The 14,647-nt window shown below is 38.3% G+C and overlaps 1 protein-coding gene across 2 annotated transcripts in view; it reads left to right on the plus strand.

Annotated features, from left to right (window-relative positions):
- Positions 1–3,941: 3,941 nt before the first annotated feature.
- gpd2 (glycerol-3-phosphate dehydrogenase 2 (mitochondrial)) overlaps positions 3,942–14,647 on the plus strand; it is a 41,283-nt gene continuing 30,577 nt past the window's right edge. Inside the window, exons 1-5 of one of the 2 annotated variants that reach the window (XM_035409687.1) lie at positions 3,942–4,078; positions 5,940–5,985; positions 7,502–7,608; positions 10,243–10,251; positions 11,653–11,824. In XM_035409687.1, coding sequence (XP_035265578.1) covers positions 7,507–7,608; positions 10,243–10,251; positions 11,653–11,824 — 283 coding nt within the window. In that variant the 5' untranslated portion in view covers positions 3,942–4,078; positions 5,940–5,985; positions 7,502–7,506. The remainder of the gene's footprint in view (positions 4,079–5,939; positions 5,986–7,501; positions 7,609–10,242; positions 10,252–11,652; positions 11,825–14,647) is intronic. The other variant, XM_035409689.1, reaches the window with a different exon arrangement.

Below are 14,647 nucleotides of genomic sequence, written 5' to 3' on the forward strand. Positions count from 1 at the left end.
CAAAATTTTCAGTTTCACAAAGCGAATTAAGAGTCTTAAGATTTATTTGCTGGATAACATACAACACACGATTACATCACACACACAGAATTTAACGAAATTAACCATCGTTGTAAGACTGGCATTTTGAAAGGAACATGTTTTTAGCATTTAAGAGACCGACAAGAGCATTTAAGACAGTGGTTCTCACAATCGGTCCTGGGGGCTCCTTGCGTATACTGGCTTTTCTCCATTGGTTTTGATGATCTACAAGAAAAAAAAAAAGTCTAATAATAATTAGAAATTCAATGTAGCCTACATTATTTTTGTCTTCATGCACCAGGTGGAAAACTTGCTGTACAAAGTGCGTTGTCATATTTACACGCCTGCAGATCAGTTATTAAAATACTTGGTAAATTTGTTAATCACCGCTGACAGTGTTAATTTTTATTCGGTAAAAAGTGACTTGCGAACGGTCAGCTAGCGTCACCCAGCAAGTGAACACCACAAACGGCGATGGAGTAGTAGCAGTTACTAGCTCATTAACTGACTGTGGCGAAAACCTACGACGATAACTTGCTCGGTTAACAGCAGGTCTACCAGACAGTTATATGAAAATTAGCCTATAAATCACCAGTAGCCTACACATCTCTGATTGATTGACCATCAGTGTAGTCGATGTTCTTCCCCTGTGGTTCATATTGCTAATGCGTGAGCTAACCACGGATAGCCTACCTAGCTCACTGGCAAGCTGATATGCTAGCTAAGCATATTCGTTTTGCTGAGAAACATAAATTGAAGATAACTGAACATAATTGTATTATTAATGTCATACATATAACGTGATTACATGACATAGTACAGTCACGGATGGAAATTAAACTCCGTAAACATTTTATAATATATTTTAAAACATAACGACAGACAGTCAGCTAGCCTCAAGTTCGTTCTGCAATCGTTCGTTCAGGTTGATGGGCTTTTCCGCACCGGACTGTCAATCACATTGTAAAAATCACAGAACCGCTTAACTCTATGGTTTTGGCTCCAAATCGACAACATGGCTGCGCCTGCCATTGAGCATCGAAACGTGTTTTAGAGACCCACGGAGAGTCAATGGGTGACGTCACAGTAGCTTTGTCCATATTTTTTACAGTCTCTGGATGGAACATGGCCACAGGCAAGAGAGGTATTAATGATGGAGGACAGGTAAGAAAGGAGCTCACTGGATATAGACTGGAGGACTATAGATGGGATTGGGTCTAGCGGACAGGTGGTTGCACGATGACTGGTCATGATTTGGAGTACATCCAAGTCTTCCAGAATATTGAAGGAGGTCAGTGTAGCAGTGGCTTTGTGCTGGGGAATAGGGGTTATGACTAAATGAGTGAAGGAGTTTCGGATACTAGCCACCTTTCCCTCAAAGTAGGTGAGAAAATTCCATCTATCCATCAATCCATTTTTTATACCCACTTATTCCTGGCCAGGGTTGCAGGTGCTAGAGCCTATCCCAGCATGCATTGGGCGAGAGGCAGGAGGACATTTCGGATAGTTTGGTCCTAGCATACCAGGCAGTCAAGGGGTCAGCCCCAGCATACCTCCATAAGTTCTGCAAACCCTACATACCAGCCAGACCCCTCCGTTCCGCTACCTCAGGACGCCTGGCACCTCCCCCTCTTCGCACTTGCGCTTCCCGGTCACGTCTCCTGTCTGTTCTGGCTCCACGATGGTGGAATGATCTTCCCGTGGAGGTCAGAACAGCTGAGACCCTGATCACCTTCAAGCGACGACTGAAGACTCACCTCTTCAGGCTGCACCTCTCCCCATCCCTCCCTACATCCCTGTAGTCTCTAATTGACTATGTAAGGTTAGGTTTGTAGCTATGTAAGCTGTTTATCTTAGTTTATTTTAGTTATTGCACTTGTGCCTACTTCATTATTGCTTGTATTATTTGCATAGACTGCTTTGTTGCTGCTTTTGTTTGTGTTGATCAGATTAATCTACAGGGTCCAAGTTACGCAGTCGCTCCCTGCACTTGGAACTGTACTTCCCTCTAGGGTTTTCAACAAAACACACTTGCTCCTGGTTATGGTTATACACTTTGTTGTACGTCGCTCTGGATAAGAGCTTCTGCCGAATGCCATAATGTAATGTAATGTAAGTTTGCCAGCACTAGTTAAAATTCTATTTCTCATATCAAGAATTCATATTTTAACTAGTTAAAACTGAATTATTGATATCAGGAATAGATATGTAAATAAAATGTTAATTACATCATATATAGACCAGAATCCAAATGACCAACATCCAATGGTCAGTGTTTCCCATAGCCTAGATGCAGTATGCATTTTACTGTAAATGTCCACCACAGTAAGATTATCTGCCACGCCAAAACTAACACTTAAATAATTATATTTCAGTTATATGGGCAAAACACTTGACGTTCCATGGATCGCAATTTTTGGGTTATTGTCTTCTTGAGAGAAGGTTGTCTTCTCTCAATAACCCAAGGTTATTGAGAGAAGACGATAATGCAGACTTGACAACTCAGGGTCTGGATGATCCAAGCAAGGACGTTACTGATTCTGTGAAATTCAGACTCATTCGACTCTTTCTCAGTTGTTAATTGATATAGTTTAATGACAAAATTAACAATCTGTGCTAGTTGCTGGCTAATCAGATTAGGTTACCAGCTGGTAGGCTAATTAGTACACATCTGCAATGAAGAGACTGGATAGTAGGAGCAAGACCAGTTTTCCCTGGGAAACAATTGGATAGCCCGTGGGTGTGGACATGGATGCTTCCTAGCAGGGTGCATAGCAAACTTAGAAAGCCAACTGCGAGCCAGGCCTAATCACCCAATCAGTATCTGACCTCACTAATGCTCCTCTGGTTGAATGGAAGCAAATACCCTGCAGCAATGCTCCAACATCTAGTATAAAGCCTTCCCAGAAGAGTGGAGGTTGTTATAGCAGCAAAGGATGGACCAACTTCATATTAATGCTCATAATTTTGGATGAGATGTTGGATGTCAGGTGTCCACATACTTTTGCCATGTAGGGTATAGTTATGATGCAGCGCCACAATCTCTTGAACATTATTCCACTCTCTCGAGGTTATTATAAAATAATTGGCTTTATTTTTCATGAGAATTTGATTTTTCAGTGTTTTTCCCTTTTGGTGCTTAGACCTTTAAGAAAGTCACAATGCAAATGTTACTCCTTCTTCACTGACTCATGAGAATTAAGCTCATTAGAACTAGTTTAAATGTAATTCTTGATATCAAGAATTCAAATTTTAACTAGTTAAAATTGAATTGTTGATATCCAGAATTCAAATTATCACTAGTTAAAATTGATTTTTTGATATCCAGAATTCAAATTATAAGTAGTTTACACAGAATTCTTGATATCAGGAATTCAATGTAGCCTATAACTAGGCTAGTTAAAATTGAATTATTGATATCAAAAACACTTTGAATCAAAGCATAAACAGCCTGCCATAACTATAGAGGGTGAGATGTTTCTGGACTTCCATTTATAGAAAACATGACTTCCATTTCATTTAATGTAAACTTTCTGTATCATGGATAATAGCAAACAGAGCATATTGTATGATTAGGCACTTGAAAATGTACAGTGGTTTATGCCACTTCTGGGTACATACCCTGTTTGGCAGCTCAGACAACTCTCGTTTCTCACAGAAAGACACGGTATGTGATTTAGCCAACCCTCAAAGACAACAAGGAGCTGGTGCAATGCCATAGGGTACGAGTACTTGTTTAATTGCTTAGTTTATCTGTGTATTAAACCATAATTATGATCAAATTACATCTCTGTACCAAATAAAAAGGGAGGAAAAAACTGGAACCGAGTCGCCTCAAGGGCTAACTGTAACGCCTCCCTGTTTTCATTGGATAGAATGTGTGGCCTTCTTATTCGAGTCGCCTTTCGTGATGTCAATCAAAATGCTCTAGCTTCCGGGTTCATCTTTCTGGAAAATTGTATCTAGCTAGTCTACCCGACTGGTATGTTGCTGTCACAAATATTGCTCTGGCAAAGCTTGTCGCTGGTGCATTTATCATAAGAGCGTCAAGAAAACTGTAAGTTAATGTCGTATGTAAATTTGTTAAAATTGTGTTCTTCTGGTAGCCTTTCAAGGTTAATCGGTTTAGTAAGATAGCTAGTTGGCTAGGAAGCGTTCGTTGTCCTGGGTAACCAAGCTTTGTTAAAACCTACCTAATTATGAAATTGAGTTCCTGGAAACGTTAATCGGCGTGTTATACACGCTATGGTTCGGCACGTGTTCGACATATAATGTAATTTTGGTGTACAGGAAAGTTGCTGTTGAATCGTGAACACTCACTTTCTCATGGGATTCATTATCAATGGTACGAATCACTGATTGTTAAATGCTGTCTATGTAATGGAACCGGTGATTGGTAACGTTTTAGATTTCTGTACATGGACACATTGTTTAGGTGAACATCAGGATCAGTTTCGTACCAGCATCACCGACGTTACTGTTTTTTAGTTACCGGCAGCTGTTGAATAATTAAAATGAACCTTATAGGGCTTAACTCGATTTTTTTGTAGGTGGCATGTGCGTTTACATGTCTGACTTTTTTCTAGGCCTATTAATATTGCTCGGAGGTACTTAAGTTTAGGTTAAGCTATGGGAGTGTAAAGTCATAATACGGGAGTGGTGTTGCCGTAATCATGTAGTTTGCAAGTCACCATTTCCACCATTTCCTTATACCTTTAAAATAAGGAACTGAAATCTACATTGGTTATCTTGATATATGCTAGATATATGATCATACAAATATTTGCCCATGTCAGTGTAGGGTTTACTAAACGGTTTTTGTTGGTGTTTTCTTATTGTCTTTTTCCTGGCATATTTTTTGCTCTTTTTTGGCTGTAATAAGCATACTGGCTATAATTACGCTTTGGGTAGTTCCAAGGCCCCACCCTTCCATACAGCTGCCAAGTGTGTGTTTTACACATTTTTTTTGTTTGTTCTGGAACAGATTAGGAGGGGGGGGGGGGGGGGGGAGGGAGGGAGGGAGGGAGGGAGGGAGGGAGGGAGGAAGGAGTAGGCCTTTAGGTAGGTTATATCTCAGTATTCTACATTAAGAGCCTGGTCATTAACCAATAAACTGTATTGTTGAAGTACCAGCTGCTACAATATGAAATGTAACCCATTTACCTTTTAGCTTTAAAGTCAGAAAAGCTGCAAACTCTTTTTTGTGGTCTTTATCTCTTCATTTCTTACGTTGTGATATAGCCTAATTCCTGCCCAATTGCCAACAAAACAATCTTGCTAGTATATAAACCTTTATACAAAGGATGCTGTTCTCTAGGAGGTCTAGGTCCATGATCACATCAAGCAATCCCTAATATCCCTAATATGAACATGTTTTCAGCAGTAGCCTATTTTATCTAACTGAACTTACTGTAAAACATAGTCTCTATGTGCTATTGACCATTGCTCAGTGTCACTATAGCCATTCTGATTGGAAGAATGTTGACTGGCTACAAACTCTGCTCCTTTAATACTAAGCTTGGTCAGAGAGGCTTCAATGCATGATTCACACTAATGTAGGCTATTTCATTAATTAATGGAATTTCAGTTCATGTCCAAAATTGATAAAATTGAAATGGAATTATCCCCCCAACACTGGTCACGAAGAGGGATGGTTCACATGCAGTATGTTGTTAAGATCCATAAACCTAACGGTTCCTTTGCCCAATCATTTGTTAAGTCTACCTTCAATTGTTTTTTTGTGAAAGCTAACTGTGGGATGTGGACCTTGACCACTGGGAATCCTTTTAAAGTTTAAAAAATGATTCATGCAGTAGCTCTCATAGCTGATGTTTAACGTGTTCAGTTTTTTTCTGAAATTTTTGTGAAGTTGTGTTTATGTCATGTCTAATGTTACCCTTTTCCCTGCTTTGTTTCAGGCACTACTGGAAAGAACTCTCCTTGCCTCCTTGGTCAATTAAAAGGGTAAGTATTTTCAAAGATTATTACCATTTTTATACAGTTCATTTGTGGCAGGTCTCTTTACATATTACCTGACATGATTTACATTTTATGCATTTTGGAGAACAACATTCTCCCATGAGCATTCCCCATTCCACCCCCCACTTATGGTTTAATCAGTGAAACCTTATTCCCCTCCAAGGAATTGCCTGTGTTCCCTTCCAATTTTAAAATTCGTGCATAATAGTCTTTAATGTATATTCAATATGCTTTAGTGCCTGATCTTTGAAGCCAAGGAACATTTCATTACTTAAATGCACCTTCACATAACACATTGTTAAATAGGTTGGAATGTATTGAACAGCATGTCTACAGCTCAAGACAGGACCTCTTCCCAGACATTTCGGACATACTTCTTCACAGCTCACAATGAGACATTAAAAAGGGGATCGAAACACTTGCTGAACAGAGCCAATATATCAGACAGCAATGAATATTTATGAATCTCAGTGTCATGACATGCTTTGTAATTGGCACCAATATTAGTAATGACTCCACTGGCTTCTCAGATTGCCTGCATATTCATGTTGGGGAGAAACATTTCCTAGTCCTTTTCTTTCCTGGAAATGTATTCCAAAGCTGCAGGTGGCCTAGTTGCCACATAGATGCAATCAGTTGCCCATTAGATTTTATGCTACAATTAGGAAATGAGACAAACCAGTAAACTTTCAGTCTCTCAGTCTCTGCAAGATTCACTTTTTTACAAAAGGTTCAGAGGGTATTGGAAAATGCCAACTGCATTGTATCAGTTGCATTATTTTGCTATGTACACATGCATTTGCAGAAACATTAATTTTACTGTGATGAATGTTGAGCCAAACTAATCTGTAATCTCATTGGTTACATTTTACTTTTTCAACTTCCTGTGATTAGGTTGTAGCTAGTGTGATGGTGTTACTGTATATATCAAATTTCTTTCTTCTAATACAGGTATGATCTTAGGTGACTGTTAGTGTTATGTTGTTGAACCTGCTAAGCAATGAGATCCTTTTTAAACATTTGGTCCTTGTATGTAATTCCGGAGAACACATTCCAGTCTATTTACAGAAAATCCTTCCGAGTCTTTGTAGCAGCTGTCAGAGGCCCTTGGAGAGGATGAGGGAATGACATGCCTTATTCCTTTTGGATGCAGATGGGATGCTTTCTTCTCTCGGTGGCTCACAATTTATGTTGTGGCTGTGCAGACACTCATAATCCCCACATTGTTTTGAAGTAAATGACCGTAGGTCTTGGTGTATGATCTCTTTATTTGGATCAGGTTAGGAAATTTGGAAATATTGTTTATACGGCAGCATCTTGTTCATATGAGCAATGTCATTATCTTACATGTTTTATTAATAAAAATGTAAGTAATATTAGTACATGTGTGATTTATCTGGTCTTGTACCAAGAGTTGTAACTGATACATAATGCATCCTTTATTTTTGCGTATTTAACTCTCTTAGTTGAATGGGGAAATTTTGATATGGTTTTGTTGCAGGGGACATGGCTTTCCGAAGGGCAGCAAAGGGCACTGCTCTCATTGGAGGCGGGGTTCTGGCCACAATCTATGGCCTTTCTGAGCTGTCACGGTACAGGAGAAAACAGGTAAGTTTCGAAAGCATATCTAACATTCCCATAATTCCATGTGCACATAAAGACTGGTGCACAGTAATGTCGGTGTACAGAAGGAAAAAAAAAACACTTGTAGGAATGTTAGCGTACAAACCCTGTTATATGAATACTGATCTGTCAATTGAGTTATAAGATTTTGCACAAGGATGGTCCAAGGGAAAGAAAGCAATGAATGGTCTTTTTTGTAGAATTTCCTGCATACAGAGAGTTACATAAATGATCGTGTGCCACGCATTCTATCTTCTGGCTTCACAAGCAACTCTTGTTTGAACTGTTTGAAAACACCTTTCCCTTTCTGAGCTTGCCTGATCTTGATTGTGGAATGTATGTTCACGTTTGGGCAGATTAAAGTTTGTAGTTTGGTTTTATCTGCGGTTATGTGTAATAGACCTTCACTTGAGATTGCTATAATCTCAAATGAGAGAACATTCTTCTTTTTTCTTCAAAAGAACATAAAAAGTACTGTTTTCTTTTAATATAAAAAATTTGTGTCTATTAATTTACCCAGTCATTAAAGACAACAGTCAACTGATTAATACGTGAGAGGTAAACTTTTTGCTAGCCATTGAAGGGACTGGTTTGAATATTTTTACATTTCTCATTGATATGCTAATCTAATAAAGGCTTTAAACCTTTTTCTTCCTCCAATGAGAGTGCCTTGAACTTCATTGAAGCAAGCCCAGTTTTGCACTTTCTGCACTGTGGCGCCCTTCTTTGTTTTCCTCCAGATGCCTTTGGCCTTTGGTTCAATGAGCACCTTGCTGTTTTTCCTGGTCTTCGGAACTTGATGATTTTCTCTTAAAGCTTTTTGTATGAGCACCCAGTGATCGTTCCATTTTTTCTAATGATAGGCCAATTGAAAGATGAAATGAAGCATTAAAAAACAGCTAGCTCACAATAAAGCCTAGGTCAAAGTTGAAAACACTCCCAGGTGGTTAAGCTGCTTACTGCCAACAAACAACATGGGTTAAGCAAATAGATACTCCAGTATCAGGCGAGGATCAAACACAAGCAGAGCTTTTCACACAAACAGGCAGTTAACTAGGATTCAACTTGTCAGACAAACTAGGATCAGACAAGAGCAAGTTTTTACAGTAGTAACTGAAATTTTCCAAATGGTGCACAGATAGTGATGAGGCAACTCCTGTTTCCATACTTCCTGCATCCATGGGCACTTGAACTGAATAGCCCAATGTTTCAATAAATTAATTTATGGTTCAGAACAAATCTTAAAATTCTGTTTTTATTGTACTCACGGTGTGATGGGTGTTTGTTACTCCAGTCTGGACCCTCTGTATTTAATTGGACCTGAATAAATTAAGGAATGAGGGTCACTCTGTAACCTGAAAATGTCATAGTAACACCAGGGTTGTAACACCTGTCACTGAGAGCACACTTATAGAATTTCTATTTTGAGTTTGGTCAGTTAACTGATCAGTCACTGTGGTATATATTTCAAGTGTGTTTTCAGGTCTTTATACTCTACGAGGGTCAAACGCAATCATATGCTTAAGTTTACATGTTCTGGCAATCTTGTGAATTTAACTTCTATATGTAATAGGTGAAAATAGGCTGCAAGGGTGCAGTGGACTATAATACAGAGTAAAATAAAGCCTTCAGTTTACATGATATGCTGTAGGGCCGATGGCCATGTTCTTGTGTGTGATTCAAACCTACAGCAGCACATATCCATTTAAAAATCCTTATTTCGACGAAATCCCAGGGAACAGGTGAATGTTGGCATATGAAGATTCCATTGCTATAGAGATTAGTTACTTGATCTCTTAATTAGGCACAAAGGCATGGTTAAGAGCAGCATATATTAGGATTATATTATGTATTATAGAAAATGAAAGAATTTTGTGAATACAGTGGCTGTTGTGTTAGCAGTTATAACAAGATTGTGGTGTATTGCGGTGTAGCCTTTAGCATTACATTTTTATACATATTAAGCTCTATTCACACGGGACTAGTATTACCTGGGGACCTCATGTGATTTAGAAATTACCGCCCCACGTCTGTGTTTCGTGGGGCGCATTCGCACAGCATAAGCAAAGTCTGTATTTTACTTGAATTTACTTACATTATCCCCCCGGATATGATTGAAAATGTCAAGGCTCTGCTCTGCATAATAGTAAAATACGACCCCAAATCACCGAGATGCCGATTCGCACGGGACTAATATTATCACATGACCTCTGTGTTTGACAAAATATGGTAGGTAATTTGAGGTGGAATTTTTACTTTACAAATTACGGACATGATCACAGACGACCTCCGCAATTATTAAAAGTTCCTAGAGGTCCCCAGGTAATACTAGTCCCGTGCGAATAGGGCTTTAATTTACAGAAAAAATGTGTGTTATTTCAATGTCTGTAAATGTTCTGTTCTAGACATTTTCTAGACATTTTTCCCCAATGTAATACCAGTGTTCCCATATTTTAAAGAACAGGCAAGGTGGATCTTTTTCTTGATTGACCTATTTAACTGTCAAAAGTACATAGAAAAATTATATTTTTAAATGGCCATTTGGACTCAAGGATATCTTGACTAATGTCACATTCTTTTATTCTGTGTTTTGGCGTGTTCTGCATCATCTGAATGAAGCCAAAATGGGTAAGCAAATGCGTAAATGTATTTAAAAATAAAATAGAAATATGCATGCTGCATGCGTTTGAAAACTAATCCCTAAAAGCATGATTCTAATTGGAAATGCGGAATTGTTTGTGTCTTCTTTCTGCCAAGGCCATGTTAGTGTTCAGGATGAAAACTTTGACTGTTATTCATTTGCATGATATTCACTGATGCTGTGGTGTACTTTACATGATTGCAGGACAGCCTGGTTCTTAAATGTCTGTGGTGTTAAGATATGCACGTTCTTAGAAATAGACACTAATTATTAGATCTTGTTTGCTGTTACAGTCTAAATTGCAAATGTCTAGGTTCATTCATGGATTTGCAAGTCTAATGGAGCAGTAGCTTGGAGAAGATTGATGTAATCATTTAGAGTGAATGCTTAATACAAAATGCTGAAAAAAACATTTCATTATTACTGAAATTCCTAACATTTCTTTTCGCTGTCTTATGCCAATTATATTCTTTTGGGGTTCATTTTAGGCCTTTATTTCCTGCCTAAATGGACGCTATACTAGTGTTTTATTTATTTACAAAGACAGTGCTATTTGGCAATAGCATGACTGAAACCCTTTTCTAACTACCAGTCCAGTTTTATTGGTTTTATTCCATATAATGGAACTTTGCAAGGCTATTTGCAGGGCTTTTAATTCCACATGTTAAACACTCAATTAACACTTCCACTGTTTTATTTAGCTACTGAGGGAATGAGCTAATGGGTGAAAAAGCAGGGTCCCAGCTGGGCTACAAGCCCACAGCCATCAGTTCCGTGCTCTAATCTTGTCTAGGAGACATGCACGAGCCTCAAGAAGCTTCATGCCACTGAGAATCAGACTATACACTGAACCTGTAAGCCACTCTGGTTTTAATAGAACCTCCTTTCACCATTTTAATCAAACTTTTACAAGATAGAGAAATGTTACATGCACTAAGAAATCGTGAAACTAAATACATTAGACATAGTTACTATGTATGCTTTATTTGACATCTGTGCTTATCCGTAGTGTTTATTGAGCTTATGTCAATGGTTATGTTTTCCTACAAATTACATTTGGAAGTCTGCTTATTGTCAGGGTCTTGCCATTTCCATGGTGTGCATGTTGCTTTTCCTTTAGGATGAACACATGCATGTGCTATGTGGATTTACTGATTTATCTACTTTTGTGTTTAGATTTGGGAGCTAAAATAAATTGGCATTCTGTTTTTTCATTGTGTAATCTGACAATTGTTCAATGATTTCTCTTTTTTTTTTAAATCAGTCACAAAATGTATAAAGACTTACATTTAATTATTGGTGTGCACATTTATAAATACTGTTAAGTGGAGTTAATACAGCATACAATTATTAAATGAGTGACTTTCTCATTTGTCCCGGTGGTCTAGGCTCAGCTGGCAAATGTGAATGCAGCTGAACAGGCAGAAATGTCTTTCAAAGATGAGCTTCCATCCAGGCAGGCCCAGCTCTCTGCTCTGCAGAGCACAGAAGAATTTGATGTCCTGATTGTGGGAGGTGGAGCCACAGGGTCAGGTTGTGCCTTAGATGCTGTCACTCGAAGTGAGTTTATCTTGATACACATTGATTTAAAATTTGTGTTTCTTCTTCCCTGCGTTGTGTTCATCACTGTTATCACTGTGGAGTACCCCATGGCTCTCTATTGGGCCCATTTTTTCACTTGCTCATATTGCTTCATGTATGTACATGCACAAAGGTAAGGTGAGTATATATAAAAAATAAAAGGTTGACCGATAAGAACTTTTCAAGGCCGATACTGATTCAGATGTTGAAGACCGATATGCCGATATCAACCGATGTAGTTATCAACATATAGGCAATATATATTTGCTGACATATAGCCAAATAGAAAATTATCATTCTAGCGCAGCACTACGAAACTATCTTTACAGCACTATGGAGCTGCTTGTGATACTGGTAAGTGGTGTCGATCTGCAATCCTTAACAACAGGTATTAACAAACAGGTGTCTCTCCCAAGTTATAGGCAATACAGTTGGGGCATGTGCCCTCAAATAGAATTTTGGGTGAAACAGGAGTGAAGTAGAACAGGTTATAGAGGGTATGCATTGATGTCACTTTCCCACCGGAATACGCCCCCTCAGTCGGGACTGAATGGCAAAACATGCTGCCTTTAGTATAGGAAACTGCAAAACCGGGAGTAAAACAAACGATTATCTGCTTAAATTAAAGGCAACTTACCAAAGAATCAGTGGTCCATGGACATTCAACAAGAAATCGGAGCTATCTTTTTACAGACTGCCGAAAGCTAAAGAAAAGAGAAGCGATGCATCGTTGCAATTCGCGGAAACAACTGGAATCCAGGCACCGAAACGTAGATTTGCGGTTGTTATTTTGTGTCAGGTATGTTGGATTTTTGGGTAAAATCATACCTTAGTATTAGCTAGCCACGCATATAAATTATTATCTAACCATCCCCCCTTTGTAGAACACAAGGCTCATCATCATGGATGTTTTTTAATAGATGCTGACAAAACTTTACAGTTACACAGAATATAAATGAAAGATGCTAAATATTTAATTGATGAGTAGTCAATACAGTAGCCTACATAACTAAAGGTATGATTTTACCCAAAAATCCAACATACCTGACACAAAATGACAACCGCAAATCCACGTTTTGGTGCCTGGATTCCAGTTCTTTCTGCGATCCATTTGCTTCTCTTTTCTTTAGCTTTCGGCAGTCTGTAAAAAAGATAGCTCTGATTTCTTGTTGAATCTATTTGTACAATCAATCGCACAACAGCTCTTTCCAATTTTAGATGTGTTTTCAACATTCAAGCTGAACATTCAAGCTGAACGCTAACGCTATCACTCAGTAGTCTTTCTGCCACTCGGTGGGTGTAACCGCAGTGACTTCCACCTACTGTAACGTCATGTGCATACCCTCTATAGCAGTCTTACTATTCAGAATTAGTGTGTGAAATGTTGAATTACGTGAATTAGCACATGAATTACTCCAGATAACTGTACTTAAATTATACAAATTATCAACAAATTAGATGCATTAGATATTTTGAAATACAATTCACAAAATTACTACAAATATGAACCTTTTGAATATAATAATTAGAAAATGTACATTCTGTACATCCAAGCCATGCATATTCGTTCTTTTTGTATATATTTAAAATCCATATTTGAAAAGATGAATTAGCCTACACATGCCTGAAATATGTCCTCCGTTTTTGCTTTCTCCTTTTGAGGAGCAACAGACATATGACATGTATTAAAGCTGCTTCTTCCTCCATTGTCCACTGAGTGTCAGCTGTCGCAGTAGTGTTGCTGGAGTGCATTTATATTTTTTGCTCACGACATCCACAATCACTGTCTGGTGATAACAGAACATTCATGAACGTTCTGCAGTTTCAGTTGAGCGACACTCTGTCGCTGGTCTAGAAACCAGCCTTATCATATTAATGACGTTGGTTGGTCTGCGAAATTTTGTTTGTTAAAACTGATAGGCTAGATAAAGCAACAGGTCTGATTTAATGAATAATTTTTAATGATTTTTTTAAAAATCACAAAACAGACAAAAAAATCTACAGTGTTTTGGAAATAAAAAATATCTGTGATTATTTGGATTGAATTGACGGACGCGTAACAGTGTGGTAGTCTCAGACAGTCCGGCGATGGTCCGACCCTGTTGGAAGTCTGGCTTGTGAGATGGTGTGGTTAACATTAATATTGCCAGCCTTTATTGATATTTATATGAAAATGTCATCCATGCTCCACACGAGCCAACCTTAGCTGACTAATAATGGCAGGGGTCGCGCGAGACAATGACATAGCTATCGATTCACAGATTTTCGACTGAGACTTTGCGGTAACGCTAACCTATGTGTAACCCAAATAAGACATTATCAGGTCTTATTTGAGCATTTGTAAAATGTGCCTTTAATTGCCAAACTCCATTAAAGTGTAAACAAATTACAGCAACTTCAACATTTCAGTGTTTTTTTTTTTTTTTTTGTATGTGTTCTGCCTGCTACCTAGTTAGCAAGAAGGGATATTCAGGTGCAAGCTAAGAGGATACTCTTGTGGTAGAAACTAGCAATTGTTCCAAGTCACATGGCCCGGGGTTGTCATGGGGACAGTGAATAAGCATAGTATCGACAGAATAGTGGGCACGAGGAATGTACAACAGGAGTAAACGTAAAAAAATAAATTTTAAAAAAACCTTAACTTAAAAGCACCTAATACCTATATGGTATGAAATGCAAATATTGGCCCGATATACTTGTCAATACAATTTATCTGTTGACCTCTAATATATCTGTTGACCTCTAATATAAGGAGGTTTTGTATTAAATCTGGGCATGTCACCACCTCCGTCAACAGCCTAT

The sequence above is a fragment of the Anguilla anguilla genome, chromosome 3, assembly GCF_013347855.1.
Source record: "Anguilla anguilla isolate fAngAng1 chromosome 3, fAngAng1.pri, whole genome shotgun sequence".
Lineage (NCBI taxonomy): Eukaryota > Metazoa > Chordata > Actinopteri > Anguilliformes > Anguillidae > Anguilla > Anguilla anguilla.